The sequence below is a fragment of the Macrotis lagotis genome, chromosome 1 (genome assembly GCF_037893015.1).
Source record: "Macrotis lagotis isolate mMagLag1 chromosome 1, bilby.v1.9.chrom.fasta, whole genome shotgun sequence".
Taxonomy (NCBI): domain Eukaryota; kingdom Metazoa; phylum Chordata; class Mammalia; order Peramelemorphia; family Peramelidae; genus Macrotis; species Macrotis lagotis.
The window spans coordinates 684559329-684574108 of NC_133658.1; the positions used below are offsets into that span (position 1 = coordinate 684559329).

Genomic DNA, 14780 nt, shown 5'->3' on the forward strand with positions numbered 1-14780 from the left:
AATTTACATACATTTGAAAAATAATAATTCATATGTGACCTTATTCAGTCTCTAAAACTATATTGAGGAGTTATTTACCAAGATGGGCTCCTAAAAATAAAAGCATCCCACAGGTTGGGAAGGACATTTGGTTCACCTTAAATGCTTGTCAGACAAAAAGAGCAAAGGATTCTTCATCTGAATGTCACTTAATTTCTAGCACTTTAAAAGTGCAGAGGATAAAGCACGGCCCCGGAGTCAGGAGGATCTGAGTTCAAATGCATCTCAGACACTTAATAATGACCCAGCTGTGTGGCCTTGGGCAAGCCACTTAACCCCATTGCCCCGCAAAAAAAAAAACCAAACAAACTAAAAAAAGTAGAAATCAAAATACATCAGAGACAGATTCTTAGATCCAGAGAAAATGCTAGGTCACTGAAACTTTCTCACTTATAAGATTTAGTTCTTAAGCCATTATTGCTCATCGCGCACACAGAAATTCTCAGCTTTCTCTTAAAAATCTCCGTATTTCAGGCGCGGCAGGCTCCAGTCCTCCCCCCAGGCCGGCTTGATTGCTCCGGATGCTGTGCACTCGGCGCCCAGCTGGAGCCGGCCGGCCGGGGAGGAGGGCGGCCCCGGCCCGGCAGGGTGCTGGAGCGCGAGGCGCGGGGCGCGGGGCGCGGGGCGCGGGGCGCGGGGCGCGGGGCGCGGGGCGCGGGGCGCGGGGCGCGGGGCGCGGGGCGCGGGGCGCGGGGCGCGCACCTAGGGGAAGAAGCGGCGGCGGCGGCCGGTCGGGAGCCCGGTTCGGCCCGCGGCCCTGGGCGGGGGGCTTTCATCCCCTGGCTGGGGTTCGGGGTCAAAGTTCAAATCCTTCCGCGGACTCGGCACCACGGGCCGGCTTGGGCCTCAGTGTCCTCGCGGGTAAAGCCGGCCCCGCCAGCCGCCTCCGCGGTGGTGGCCCGGCCTGTCCTTTCAGGCTGCGCCCCGCCCCTGCCCCCGGCCGGGCCGCGGAGGGCACAAAGGAGGGCTCTGCGCGGGGCCCCCCCCCCCCCGCGGGGCCCCCCCCCCCGCGGCCCCCCGCGCGGCCCGCCCACGCGAGCCCGGCCGCAGGAAGCCAGCAGGGCGGGGCGGGGGAGGAGGAGGGGCCGGGCGGGCGGAAGCGGCGGCCTCGGGGCGTGGCCACGCTCCGCCCCGCCCCCGGGCGGCCGGGGGCGGGGCGTTGCCGGGACTGTGCGGGGAGCCCCGGCCTTCGGGTAGACTAGACTGAAGTGCCAGGGAGACCGGAGCGGCCGCCGCCTCGCTGCTCCGCCGCCGCCGCGCCTGCCCGCCTTCGCCGCCCCGTGCCTCGCCGCGGAGAGAAGGGGTCCGGTCGGGGAGCCCCAGTTCGGGGGTCGGAAACCCAACATGATGGACTTGGAGCTGCCCCCATCGCAACAGGTGCTCCTGCCGGCGGCTCCGGGACGGGCGGGGGGGGGGGGGGGCAGACGTCACGCCCGCGAGGACGGGCTGGGGGGCGTCACGCCTCCACCCCGCTGCCCCGGACAGCCCACCCCCCGGAGGGGGCCGGGGCGGAGGAGGCTGCCCGGCGCTCCTCCTCGGCGGAGCGGGGCGGGGGAGGGGCTGCGGGTGACGCCCGCGGGGGGCGAGGAGGGAAAGTCCCCGGGCCGCGGGGCCGCCGGGCCGCCCGGGAGGGGGCGGGACCCCGGCCGTGTCCGTCCCTGCCCGTCACGCGCCGGAGCGGGAAGGGGCGGAGCGGAGGGGGCCGCGGTGTCCCCGCCCCCGGGGCCCCTTCCGGGTGCCCCTCCTCCCCGAGCGGCCGCACTGCGGCTGCGCGGCGGCGGGGGCGGGCTGAGGAGGCGTCGCCGGGCCGAGGTGAGCCGGCCCTTCCCGAGCGGCGCTCCCCGGCCTGAAGCCCGCGAGCCGGGGGGAGGACGAGGTACGGGCTGCACGCGCCCATTGCTCCGGTGTAGCCTTTCCCGCGCCCCGTGACTGCACCCCCCTCCCTGCTCTAGTCATTTCTGGGTTGAAGCCGAGGGCGCCCCGAGACCGTGCGAAGCCTAATGACGTGTTCCTAGCCGACTGCGGTACCCGGGCGAGGACCAAGAGAAGCCGGCTCGGCTCGCGGTCTGCCCCGGTGCAGTTGAGAAGAGCCATCTTCGGAAGAGAATGGGGAATTCTGAGTTCATTTTGTCTTGACTCTCCTCTCCCCCACCCCCTCCTTCCTCTCCTTATTCAAAACTCGGAAATTTTGGAAATGTCACTACCTGTTCTTCAAATCACAGGCATCTAAACACTCCCCTTTTTCCCTCTCCCAGTCCCTCCAGCTTCGGGATTTCCAAGTTGTGCCGCTCTCTTGCCTCTCTCGCATTCTTCTAGGTTCAGTGAAAGTTATCTGTTGTTTGTCACAGCTGCCCTAGATTAGCCCCTTTCTGCTTTATAGCGTGCCAGTCTTTACAGTGCTGAAGGCCAGGGACAAGTTGGAGCTGTGGGTCTGTTGCGCAATTGTTATTTTCCCCAGGGCTGCTTTGTCTTTGGATTTAGCTTTTTTTCAGATTGTAATTCTGAAATGTGTAAGATAGAATATACGCAAGAGTTAGGGATGGAAGAGTTTTGTATAAAATGAGGCTTATGCTTAAACATTAAAATTTCCCCCCCCCCTTAAAACTACTTAGCTAGTTTACTTTAGATGTCTTTTTTCCTGCCTCCCTCTCCCCCCCCTTTTCCTGTTAGAGAATTTCTTTATTTCTTTTCATACTTCCCTTTTTGTAAGAGCAGATGAAGATACTTCATAATGATCTTTTACTAGCAAGTTCTGTAGTCTGAATTGGAAGAATTTCAAAGTAAGTTCCTTTATTATTACAAATCATGATATTTTTAAAATGAGTCAGAAAAGTGAGATTATTAAAAATTTCTCAGTTTCTATGTGAAGTTTTTTAAAATTATTGTTTCAAGGAAATTTTAAATTTGCTCTTCACCATTATATGCCTTCTTTTTTGAAAGCTGTTAACTAATCTTGGTAGGATTAAAGAGTTCATTTTTCACCTTGCACTTTGAATATACATTCAGGATATTATAGGTTCCCTAAGAAAGATTTTGATTTTGTACCCTATTAGCTTACAGTTATAAAGATACACGCACGGTTGGATTCAGTTACGATCAAAACTGAAACTTTGTAGATGCTTCTTTGAAAATATACAAAATTCAAGATCCATTTTTGGAGATGGAAAATGTTCTGCAGAATAGTATTCAGATGTGCCCTAAAATTTCATACTTGAGCAAAGAAAACAAAACACGAGGAATGGACATATAACAGAACAGCAAAATCTTATCACTTTGAAGTTAGTAGAAAAATAAAATGAGAGTTCAACTGATGGTTAAAAAAAGTCAAATAAGTTATGATATTGATGTTTTGTAAGACCTGCTATATATCACCGAGGGATTAAAAAGTAGTTTTTGGCCTATTGAAGCTTCTTTTTTAAAACTGTAATTTCTTAAGATCAAGTGAGATATTTACAAGAAGTGCTCAGTACAACGCCTGGCACAGAGTTAACACTATAAATACTTATTCCTTTCCCTTCCCTATTCCCCTTATGATATTGTATTGGAAGATAAAACCCACTTTACATAGAAGGAGACCAAAATCTAACTTGAAGTTCCCCAGATCCATCATAGAAACTGGACAGTTTATCCTCTTGTTCAAGAATGAGAGATAGTTACTTTTTTTCACTACAGTGATAAAAGTGTCAAGTACAAAAAAGAAAAATGAGAGGAAAGCTCAACTATCTCTTGATATAAAGAGCAATTTGACATTTAATTATATAAAGCATCATGAGATATTTTGTAGGAGAATATGTACAACACCCCCCTCAATATTTTCAAGAAAAATAATAGACTTTTGAGTTATGCCTGATAAACTTGAATTTTCTTTTCTTTTTTAAAAAGTTTATTTTTTGAATTTTGCAATTTTTCCCCTAATCTCGCTTCCCTCCCCCCCAAGGCATTGTGTTAGTCTTTACATTTAAACTTGAATTTTCTCAGACAATAGGAAAAGCTTTCATTCTCTGTGAATAATGAGAAGTTAAATGGAGTCTAATAAAGTCTTCCTTAATATTAATTTATTTTCATTCAAGATAATTTATGAACAGACCTCCCCTATAGACGTTAACAAAGAGGAAAAGGTATTTATTTATTTTGCTAATAACTGAAAGTGACCCAAGAAGGGTTGAGAAAAATCTCAGGGTTTCTCCCCCCCCCCCCATTCTATACTCTTAGCATTGCTATTATCCACCTTTTAGGTACCAAGAGACAGGATTGCTTGTGTATTAGAAATAAATGTGATATTGAAACCAACAGTACACTTATCTTTATAATAATAAGCTAATAGAACACAAAATCAAAATCATTCTTAGGGGCCTACATCCTGAATGTATATTCAAAATACAAAGTGAAAAATGAACTCTTTAATCCTGCCCAGATTAGGTATCTGCCTTCCATCTAATGGTGAAGATCAAATTAAAAATTTCCTTGAAACAGTAATCTTTTTAAAACATCATACAAACACTGAGAAATTTTTAATTTTCTCACTTTTCTGACATGTTTTAAAAATACAGTGATTTGTAATAATAAAGGAACTTCCAAATTCTTCTAAGTCAGACTACAGAACTAATTTCATGTTTTAATAAAAATTGGGTAAACTGAGCAAAACTAAAGAAGTTAATAGTTGTTTACTCTTTTCTAATGTTTGTGATGATGACAGAATTTGAGTTTGATTATCCGGAAAATTCAATGGCATAAATAAAACATAATTACCTATTTGTTACTTTTGAACCAAAAAAAAGTCTAAGAAGTCTTCAGGTTAATTAACTAGTTGAAATTTACAATATCTTTAGGAATACTCAGATATGAGGAATATTCAGATATGATAACTGACTTTTTTCCCTTGAAAACTCATAATATTCTAAGTTGTTGATGAATTGGATTTCAGAGTTTAAAGTAATTGAAAGTGTCTAGTCAGCAGATTTAAAAATTTTGTATTTGGTCTGGTAGGGTCTGATACTTAATCATCTACTATGCTAGGATGTTTATGAATTTTATCAGATACTGAATAACTGAACTGACGGTAGTAGGTTTCAAAAATATATTTAAAGCTGTTAAAATGTTTAAAATTCTTTCAATAATATACCATTAATATTTTAAAATATATTTATAAAGATATGTATGACTATGATTATAAGCAAGAAAACAAAAAGCTTTCTATTTGAAACATTAACTTGGTAAACACTTTAAATACTAAGAATAGAAAAACATCACAAGTTACATTTTTTACTCGTAATATGGCAGGACCTAGGTATATAAAGAAGGTGGGTACTAACTTTTAATTGTAGTTCCTTTTGTGTGTTTGTGCTCTGACGCTAATAAACAAAAAGCTAGACATAAAATGGAATTTGAGAACTGGGTCCATTTTTTTTTATTGGATAGTGTTAATAAGTGACTCTCAAGAGTGATTATAATTTAGCATATCAGCATTATTTGAAAGATTTTTTAAAAGGCTGTAAATACTTAGCTTTTTTTTCCTCACAAGCTTAGAAACTGACTTTTGGACTGTGATATCAGTTACACACTAATGTTACGCTTTTCCTTTTTGTCAGGCTAGATAAGAAGGAAGTCATTCAGCTAGATGGAGAAATATCTGCTCTGTCTAAATCACAGTTATTTCTCTCTTCATGGTATTTTACTATTCATTTGACAGTTAACTGTGTCCTATTGTTTGACCATTTTTCATGTGTTTATGTAACATCTTTTATTTGTTTGTTTATTTATCCTTTAATTCCTCAGACTGAAAGATTCTTGAACCATTTTCATTCTTTGTCTCCCTTGCAGTACATTCTTGTATAATGAGTATTTATTTGTTGAAGGTAGATCTAAGCCTTATGATTAGATGGGCTTCCTGTCATTTTAAGTGATGTGTTTATTTGTGGACAGTTGACTTTTTTTACATTGTTTCTGAAATTCAATAAATAAGAATTGATGAGCTCCTCCTAGAAGTTTGAGCAAGATTTGTGTCACAGGGGCATTTTCTCCATTTCAGTTAGGAAAATTTTCTATTTATTTGGAATATGAACTTTACCACTGTAGTAAATAGGACTAACTCAGAAAAATTCAGTTAGTATCGATAGAATGCTTAGGAATCAGGATTATGGGAGAATATCACAAAATGATAATTTATTTCCAGCTGAAAGACAGTGTTGGAGTCTAATAGAAATCTAATTCTATTTGCAGCTCTGTCCTTGACTAGTTGTGTGACCTTGGGTAAGTCACCCAACCTTTCTGAGCCTTGGTTTCTGTAACTGATTTGTTAAGACCTGCTTGACAATTAAAGTAATGTATGGTATTGGGTTTCTGTATATGTGAAGTAACTAGTGACAGGGCCTGGATTTTTTAATTGTTTACTGAATATTGATTTTGTGGAACTGCTTCACTGTATAGACTTTGAATGTGGGATTAAGCCCATCTTTTTTTTTTTAAATTAGCTTGCATAATAACAAATCATTGCAGTACTACTAATAGATTAGGGAGTGGGCATGTTCCCTGTACCTCCCATCTCTCATAGCTCCCTACCCTTTGTTGGTACAGAGCTTATACTGTATAACCAAAAATGGTACATATAATGGTTGTCATACTCTAACTTTGGATCTGGCAGATTTGTCGAGTTTTCAATAAAAGTAACTTAAATTTTTTTTTCCTTAGTAAGTTTGTTTTGCTTTTTTGTTAGCCTTCAGTGATTTTAGCATATTTTTCCTAATACTGAGTTGTTTTTTGAAATCACCCTTTGATTGGAAAATAAATGTACTACTAACTGATTAAGATATGAGTTTAAAAAAAATAAGGAATCAAAAATAGAGCATGATTTGGGGATTTTTGTCTTACATATAAGGTTCCTTTCCTTCCTTTTTTTTTAGGTGTTTTTTTTTTTTGCAAGGCAGATGGGGTTAAGTGGCTTGCCCAAGGCCACACAGCTAGGTAATTATTAAGTGTCTGAGACCAGATTTGAACCCAGGTACTCCTGACTCCAGAGCTGGTGCTTTATCCACTGTGCCACCTAGCCGCCCCAGTTCCTTTCCTTTCCTAACATATTTTTGTTTAGAAAGTAAAAATTTAGAGAATTTGGGGGTATCGTGATCAAGTCATCTTTGATTATTTATTGGATATCCAATTCAATTACATTAAATTAAACTTAAATTTATTAACTATCTACTATGTAAAAGGCACTGACAATATAGTGAATAAGATACAAAATAAACAAAAGCACTTAGCACAGTGGCTGGCACATAGTAGGTGCTTAATAAATGTTTGATTGATTAATTGATAAACAAATGCAAAATAATTCGAGGAAAGGAATAAAATACCAACAGATAGCACTTGAGTTGAACTTGGAGGAAGCAAAAGATTCTAAAAGGCAAAGGTAAGAATTTTTATGACAGGATCAAAATATAATTCTATTTCAAGAAATTCACTGAAAGAAAAAAAGAAACAGCCAGCTTTGCCTTATTTCTTTGTTTGCAGTCTTTCTCTTTAGTCATGAATCCTTATTTAGCCTACTGTAGGAACTTCTTCCAACTGCCAGATTATCCTAAAGCCAATGTAGTTCTTACTTTGATATATTGATTTTTCAGAAAACATCCTAGATGGTCTTTGAAGGTAAGCACTGAAAGAGATTAGGGAATAAGCTCTTAATTGCCAAATCTGCTGGTTTTTCAAATAATCTTTATTTTTTCTGACCTCTCTATAAAATTTGATATCATTGATCACCTATTCTTTTAATTTCTCCCAGTTTTCAGGACACTGATTTCTCTTGATTTTCTTCCTGCCTCTCTGCCTTTCCCCTTTGCTGCCTATTTTTCCATGCCCCCCTCAAAATTCTCGACTGGATTTTCTTTTCTGTTAGATAAAGAATTTATCTTTTTAGTAATCTTATCGTTTTCCTTAGGACCTTACCTCTACACAAATAACTCCCAGATTTATATCCAATCAGAGTCTTTCTCCTGAGATGCAGGATAGAATCACCAACTGTTATTTGGACATTTTGAAATGGATATTCTGTTCTCTTAAACTCAACAGAATCAAAACAATTTCTTGAACTCACCTTTCTCTTTGATTTCCCTGTTTCTTTCAGAGAGTAATATCTTTTTTCTTCACCTAGATTCATTACTTAGGAGTTATTCTCATCTCTTGTTTTCCTTCCCATTCATCCTCATCTCTTGTTTTCCTTCCCATTCATCTAATCAAGTTACTGAGTTTTTTCTGTTCTTCCACAATATTTCTGTCTGTCCCTATGGCCACTCACCTGGTGGCCTCCTCCATTACATCTTATTGGAACTTTTTTAATTTATCCTAATTTGTCTCCTTTGCCTCTCAAAATTTTTCCTTTTTCAGGTCATCTTCCACAAAGCTGCCAAAATTATATATATTCCTAAAGTACATAATGAACATATCACTTTCTTGGTCAGAAAGTTCTAGTGGCTCTCCACCAAACTTCCCTATTTGTGCTTTTCCTGTGAAACATGCAGTCTCTTAAGCCTTCACATAGGTTGTAACCTATGCCTGGAATTTACTTCTCACTTCTACTCCTTAGAATCTGTATCAGCTTTTAGTGCTTAACCAAAGTTTGGCTTTAAGTGAGATAACTCATTTCCATAGGTATCACATGACCCCCTTCAGATTACTTTTTGTAATTTGTATTTTACCTACGTGTGTGTAAATATTTTTTTTCCTAATAAAATGTAAGCTCTTGGAGAGTAGGTATTATTTTGTTTTGCCAACTGTATCCGTAGTGCATTGTCTCCTTAGTGGAGAAATCGCAAATGATATCAAATGATAATTCACAATTGGACATCACCTGGACAAATATCTGTTTCTCAGACCACATGTAGTAGTTCAGTAGCAGTCCACATCTCTGGAAAATCTCCAGTTTTCATTATTATTAGAGTATTTTACATGAAGCCCTCAGAGCTCAAAATGAACAAATTTAAAGTTTTCATTATTGGATATAATAGAAATTTACTTTGGTAGTTCCAGTGAAAGTTAAAGCCAGAACTCCCCACAGCTGTAAATAGGAAGAAATGGAGGTGGAGTCTTGTTCTCACCTTCTTAGTTCAAGTCTGTCTTTCATGTGGAGCACCTTCCTCTCTCCAAACTACCATATGCTTATACACACTGAGTAGTGGAGAAAAGTCAAAAACTAATTATATTTAGCATTTCAAGACAATTGAGAATCTGCCAGAATTTGAGAGATTTCCACATCTTGATGGTTTTCCTTTTAGGCGCCTGCTATTCCTGCTTGGAGAAGAATGTATGACGCAACATAAAATTCTCTTGATTCCTAAATTGTGGCAAATTTTTGGATTAGATATTCCACAGATGGGGAGTTATGTCCTGGAGAAAACACTGTAGTCATAAGATTCTTGATAAAGGATAATTGCAAATGTTGTAATTGTGAGTGTTAGGACCCAAGTATTCCCACAGGTCATGAGGTGAAAATTGGCTCATCCTTAGAAGGCTCTGAACTATCACTGAGCTATTGGTGTGACTTTGGATGACCTTGCTGGATTTTTTTTTTAATCTGCAGAGTTAGAGGATTGAACTAGCTCATATCTAATGTTCCTTCCAAACGCTATAAACATCTGGTTATAAATTAGCAGTTCCTCTGGCAACTGGTTCTGTGATCTCCTCATGGCATAAGTTATGATAACAATTATAATAAACTAACATTTTATGATATGTGATATAATTATATATTGTATATAACATACATATGCAATATATAACAATGAAATTATATGATAGAAACTAAACAGAAGAGAGAATGTCATTAATTTGATGGGGTCAAGAAAGGAAGACTGGATCTCCCTTCTCAGTTACTCTGCATATATATATTATATATTTATTCAGTCCAATAAACATAAATCCCTACTATGTGTTAGGCACTGTACTAAGTGCTGGGGATACAATTAATAAAAAGACAGGTAGCTGAACTGAATTGAATTGAAGGCATGATTTCTAGGACCTCCCGTTGTGGAAAACTTCTAGCTTTATATGTAATCAGAGGAAGACTTAACAGTCGGGAAGAAATATGGGGAGAAATAGAGCAATAGTGACTGCCAACTCCCCTTGCCCCCATACATTTATTGTTATAGGAGTCTCTGATTTAATGTGGTGACTACCAGTCAATATTTCCCACCTTCAAATCACACATCTGTAATTTTAAAAGGATAAATATAGGAACTAGATCTGAGATTTCACTGACACCGAGAATTCTGATGAAGCTCTCTCTACTAAAGCAAGTTTTCACCTTCTGTGCCATTTGTACTCTTAGATACGTTATTAAAAGTTAATGTAGGGGTGGCTAGGTGATGTAGTGGATAAAGCACCGGCCTTGGAGTCAGGAGTACCTGGGTTCAAATCCTGTCCCAGACACTTAATAATTACCTAGCTGTGTGGCCTTGGGCAAGCCACTTAACCCCATTTGCCTTGCAAAAAAAAAACCTAAAAAAAAGTTAATGTAGTTTCTGTGTTTATTTGAATAGTTTTTCTTTTAAGACTTATTTACTTCTGCCAGGGATTTTTAGGTGAAGCCTCCGAGTTAAGATAGAGAATGAGATAGGACAGAGATTTAACAGATCCTTAGGAGATATATGGGGTTTGGACTCTGTCTAGTATAATAGTGACTTGATTTTTTTCAAGAAATGACCAGTGAGGGCAGCTAGGTGGTGCAGTGGGTAGAGCACAGGCCCTGGAGTCAGGAAGACCTGAGTTCAGGTTTGGCTCAGACACTTAATGATTACCTAGCTGTGTGGCCTTGGGCAAATCACTTTAAACCCATTACCTTGCAAAAACCAAAAATTAAAAAAAAAAAGAAATGACCAGTGATTGGGGGATAACCATGAAAGCTAGATAGACTCCTGTGAATGACTATTAAAGAAAATATAAATGAAAATATTTTTTCAGCAATGGGTAGATTTTTTTTTTTTGCAAAATGATTGTTTTAGATCTCAGACAAGTTATAGATCATCCTAGAAATGGAGAAATTTTAATGCAGATCATGATCCTAACAATTGGTAGTCAGCATTTAAAATATGATTAAAAAAAAAAACAGGTCTAGGGGGCAGCTAGGTGACGCAGTGGATAAAGCACTGGCCCTGGGGTCAGGAGTACCTGGGTTCAAATCCGGTCTCCGACACTAATAATTACCTAGCTGTGTGGCCTTGGGCAAGCCACTTAACCCCATTTGCCTTGCAAAAAAAAAAAAACAGGTCTAAATGGAGATAAAAGATAACTTCAGTAAGGTTAAAACCAAGTTTTATAAAAATATTATATTTTAAAATACCTTTAAATAAATAGAGCAAAATTTTAGGGTCTTGGCAAAAGCAGAGGCAAATTTAAATAATTGAAAGTTTATGGGTAGAAAATTTGAATTCAGCAATATGTTGCTTTTAGGAAAATATAAAAATGAAAGATACACATAAAGATAAAATAAAAGACAGGCAGGAGTAGAATTTAGTATGTAAAAAAAAGAATAGTATCATGATTTCAGACAAAGTTAAAGTTAAAATAGATTAAATAAAAAGTGAACGATAGAGCAACTACACTGTGTTGCTCTACAACTACACAGCAATATTATTCAATATTGTTTTAGACTATTTAAAATACCTAGCCAGTATAATAATACTTGAGTGTATATATCTGCTAAAACAGCCACAGGACCTGTATAAACAACCGTAAAACACTTTATACAAATAAACTCAGATCTAAATAATTGAAGTAATATTTATTGTTTATGGGTAGATAAAGCCAGTATAATTTTTAAAATGACACTTTTACCTAATCTATCTATTCAGTGTCATCCCAGTTAAAAGTACTAAAAAATCTTTTATTAGGTTAGAAAAAATAATAGTTAATTTGGAAGAACAAAACATACAAACTTCAAAGGAATTGGGGAAAAGATGTAAAGGAAGTAGATCCAGCAATATTAGACCTTATAAGGTGAGAACATTATGAAAGTATGAAAAGGATAATTTTGGTTATTTTAAATTAAATTTTTCTTGTATAAATAATACCTAGGTATCCAAAAATTGAAGAAATGTAGGGGGGTGGGATTCTCAGTTTTCTCAGATAGGATATGATTGGGTTGCAATATTGCTGTGTTGTAGGAAATGGTTGGCTGATTGATTTACAAAAACATGGAAAGAATTGGACTTATGTAGAAAGATGCTCTCCTCTTCAGAGGTACAGATGATAGGGGGGTAATAAAAGGTTATGGGTGGGGGAAAAATGAATTTAAGATTAAAAAAAGTTAGAAAATTAACAAATATTCATTTGATTAGGAAAATCAAAATGAAGTGCAAGGAAATAAATTATTTAAATTGGTCGATTTAAATAAGATAATAAGAGAAAGATTGAATTGCTAAACAAAAGCTAGTATAGTGTAACAGATAGGACCCTGGTCCTAGGTTCACATCTGCAGACCCTGGGAAAGGAACTTAAATAGCTTCTCTGTTAGAGGTAAAGAAATGAAATAATTGGACTAGATGAACCCCTAATGTTTTTTAACCTTAAAGTCATGATCTGAATTATTATAAACAGTTATTTTTTAAAAAAATAACAAAATTGACACTTAAATGTATTTAGAAGGAAAAAATAAAATCAGAAATTAGGGGAAAAAATCACAAAGTAAAAAAAATGAAATGATCAGAAATTACATATCAGCGAAACTGTTAGTATAAGCGCTTACAAGAAAGAAAACAGGTAGAAGGCATATTGGATAGAGGGCTAAAAAGTCAGGAGTGCCAGAGTTTAGATACTACTTTCAGACAAATCCTAGTTTTGAGACCTTTGCTGTGTGCCTGGGACTGAGATCTCTTGAGACAATTAAGTTGCAGAACTGTTGGCTGAAATACATTGGTTAGGGGAGTTTTCCTATTAGGAATTCCTGATAACCTTGTAATCACAGATCTGGATCTTCTCCTCTACCCCACCCCCAAAATCCCAGTTGACAAAACAGGAAATAGTTGATGGTGTTAATAATAATAATAATAGTAATACATTTATTCAGCGTTTAAAGTTTTCAGAGTCCCTTATATTTATTATCATATGAAATCCTCAACAACCCTGGCTAATATGGCATTATCATCCCATTTTACAGATGAGAAATCTCAGAGACGCAGAGCTTATAAAGGTTGATTGGGGTCACACAGCTAGTTTCTGAAGTTAGATTAAATATTAGCCTACCTAACTCTGAGACCAGCTCTCTATCCACTAGGTCACTTAGCTGCCTAACTTGACGAGGTACCATTTTAAAAAGCACCAAATGAATACCAAAAAACCAAGTATCCTGCATATACTGTTTTCCAAAATAGAGACTTAATTAAAATACTCTATCAATATTAATCAAGATTTTTAAAGAGTAGTGATATAAAATATTAGAATATGAATATTTTTATTCAAATAAGTAAAACTATATATTCACTCTAAACGAATCTTCTATTTTGATCAAGTAGGGATTGTAGCAAGACTTAGCAGTAGTTTTTAATTAGAAAATAATTGGGACATCTAGGTGGCACAGTGGATAGAGCACTGGCTCTGGAGTCAGGAGGACCTGAGCTCAAAATCGACCTCAGACACCTAATAATTACCTAGCTGTGTGACCTTGGGCAAGCCATTTAACCCTATTGCCTTGCCCAAAAAAAACCCATAAAAGTGAAAAAAAAAGTGAAAATAATATTTGCAGCCTCATTGTAAATTATTCAGCTTTCTATACTTTGGTCTACCTAACCTGGCCTTTTCTCTGTTTCTCAGACATGACACTCCATCTTCCTTTGCAGTTCCTCTGTGCTCCTAAATTACATGTGCATGGGTATACACACACACACACACACACACACACACACACACACACATACGCACACACAGTTTGTTCATGTGTCAACTAACAGGACTAGAGGATGTAGGCACATAACTTCAGAGTTTGAATTTATTAGCAGAGAGAGGCAAAATGCTGTTTTAAGGAACAAGAAAGGAGCACTTAGTCTGTTTCTAGATAGAAAATAGTTTTCTGTCTGAGGTAGGAAAACTATGCTTCAGATAGGGAGACTGGTATAATGAAAAGAGGATTCCATTTAATTCAAATCTCAATTCTTATATTTATTATAATCATTTAACATTGTTGGGCCTTAGTTTTCTACTCTATAAAATGAAATTAGACTGAGTGATGGCTTTCAGTGATAAATCTATTCATGTTATTTTAACACTTATTACCAGTGAGACCTTGACACATTGCTTAATATCCCTGATCCCTGTATTATTTCCCTCTTTAATTCACAGGGTTGGGAAGAAAATGGTTGTAAACTTTATTACATAAATATGAGTAGTGGTTGTTATAAATGCCAAATAAATAGTATTGCCTAATACTATCTAGAGTTTAGAGGAAGAAGAGTTGGCTTAGTTAGCAGGAAAGACATCTTGGAGAAGATAGCATTTGAGGTGGGTTTTCAAATATGAATAAGATTTTGATAAGTGAAGATGAGCATTTCAGTAGAGGGAACAGAATGAACAATGATAGGAGTGTTTGGACATGGCAATTAGTTTATATTGTTTGGACCCTCTGTGGCTCAATTCCTTACCTAGAATGTAATAGACAAATTCTTTATTGTAGATTTTACTAGAAACATTCTTGTAGGATCAAACTTGAGAAACTGAATGTTTCCTAGGTTTTATATACAAAACTTCCTCAGTATATTTTTTAAGTA

General features: G+C 38.8%; 1 protein-coding gene across 2 annotated transcripts in view; it reads left to right on the forward strand.

Annotated features, from left to right (window-relative positions):
• The first annotated feature begins 1193 nt into the window (after window positions 1-1193).
• The window catches only part of NFE2L2 (NFE2 like bZIP transcription factor 2), a 37055-nt gene continuing 23468 nt past the window's right edge, over window positions 1194-14780 (forward strand). Inside the window, exon 1 of one of the 2 annotated variants that reach the window (XM_074215635.1) lies at window positions 1194-1416. In XM_074215635.1, coding sequence (XP_074071736.1) covers window positions 1384-1416 — 33 coding nt within the window. In that variant the 5' untranslated portion in view covers window positions 1194-1383. Of the gene's footprint in view, window positions 1417-1818; window positions 1916-14780 lie in introns of those variants that run through there. The other variant, XM_074215636.1, reaches the window with a different exon arrangement.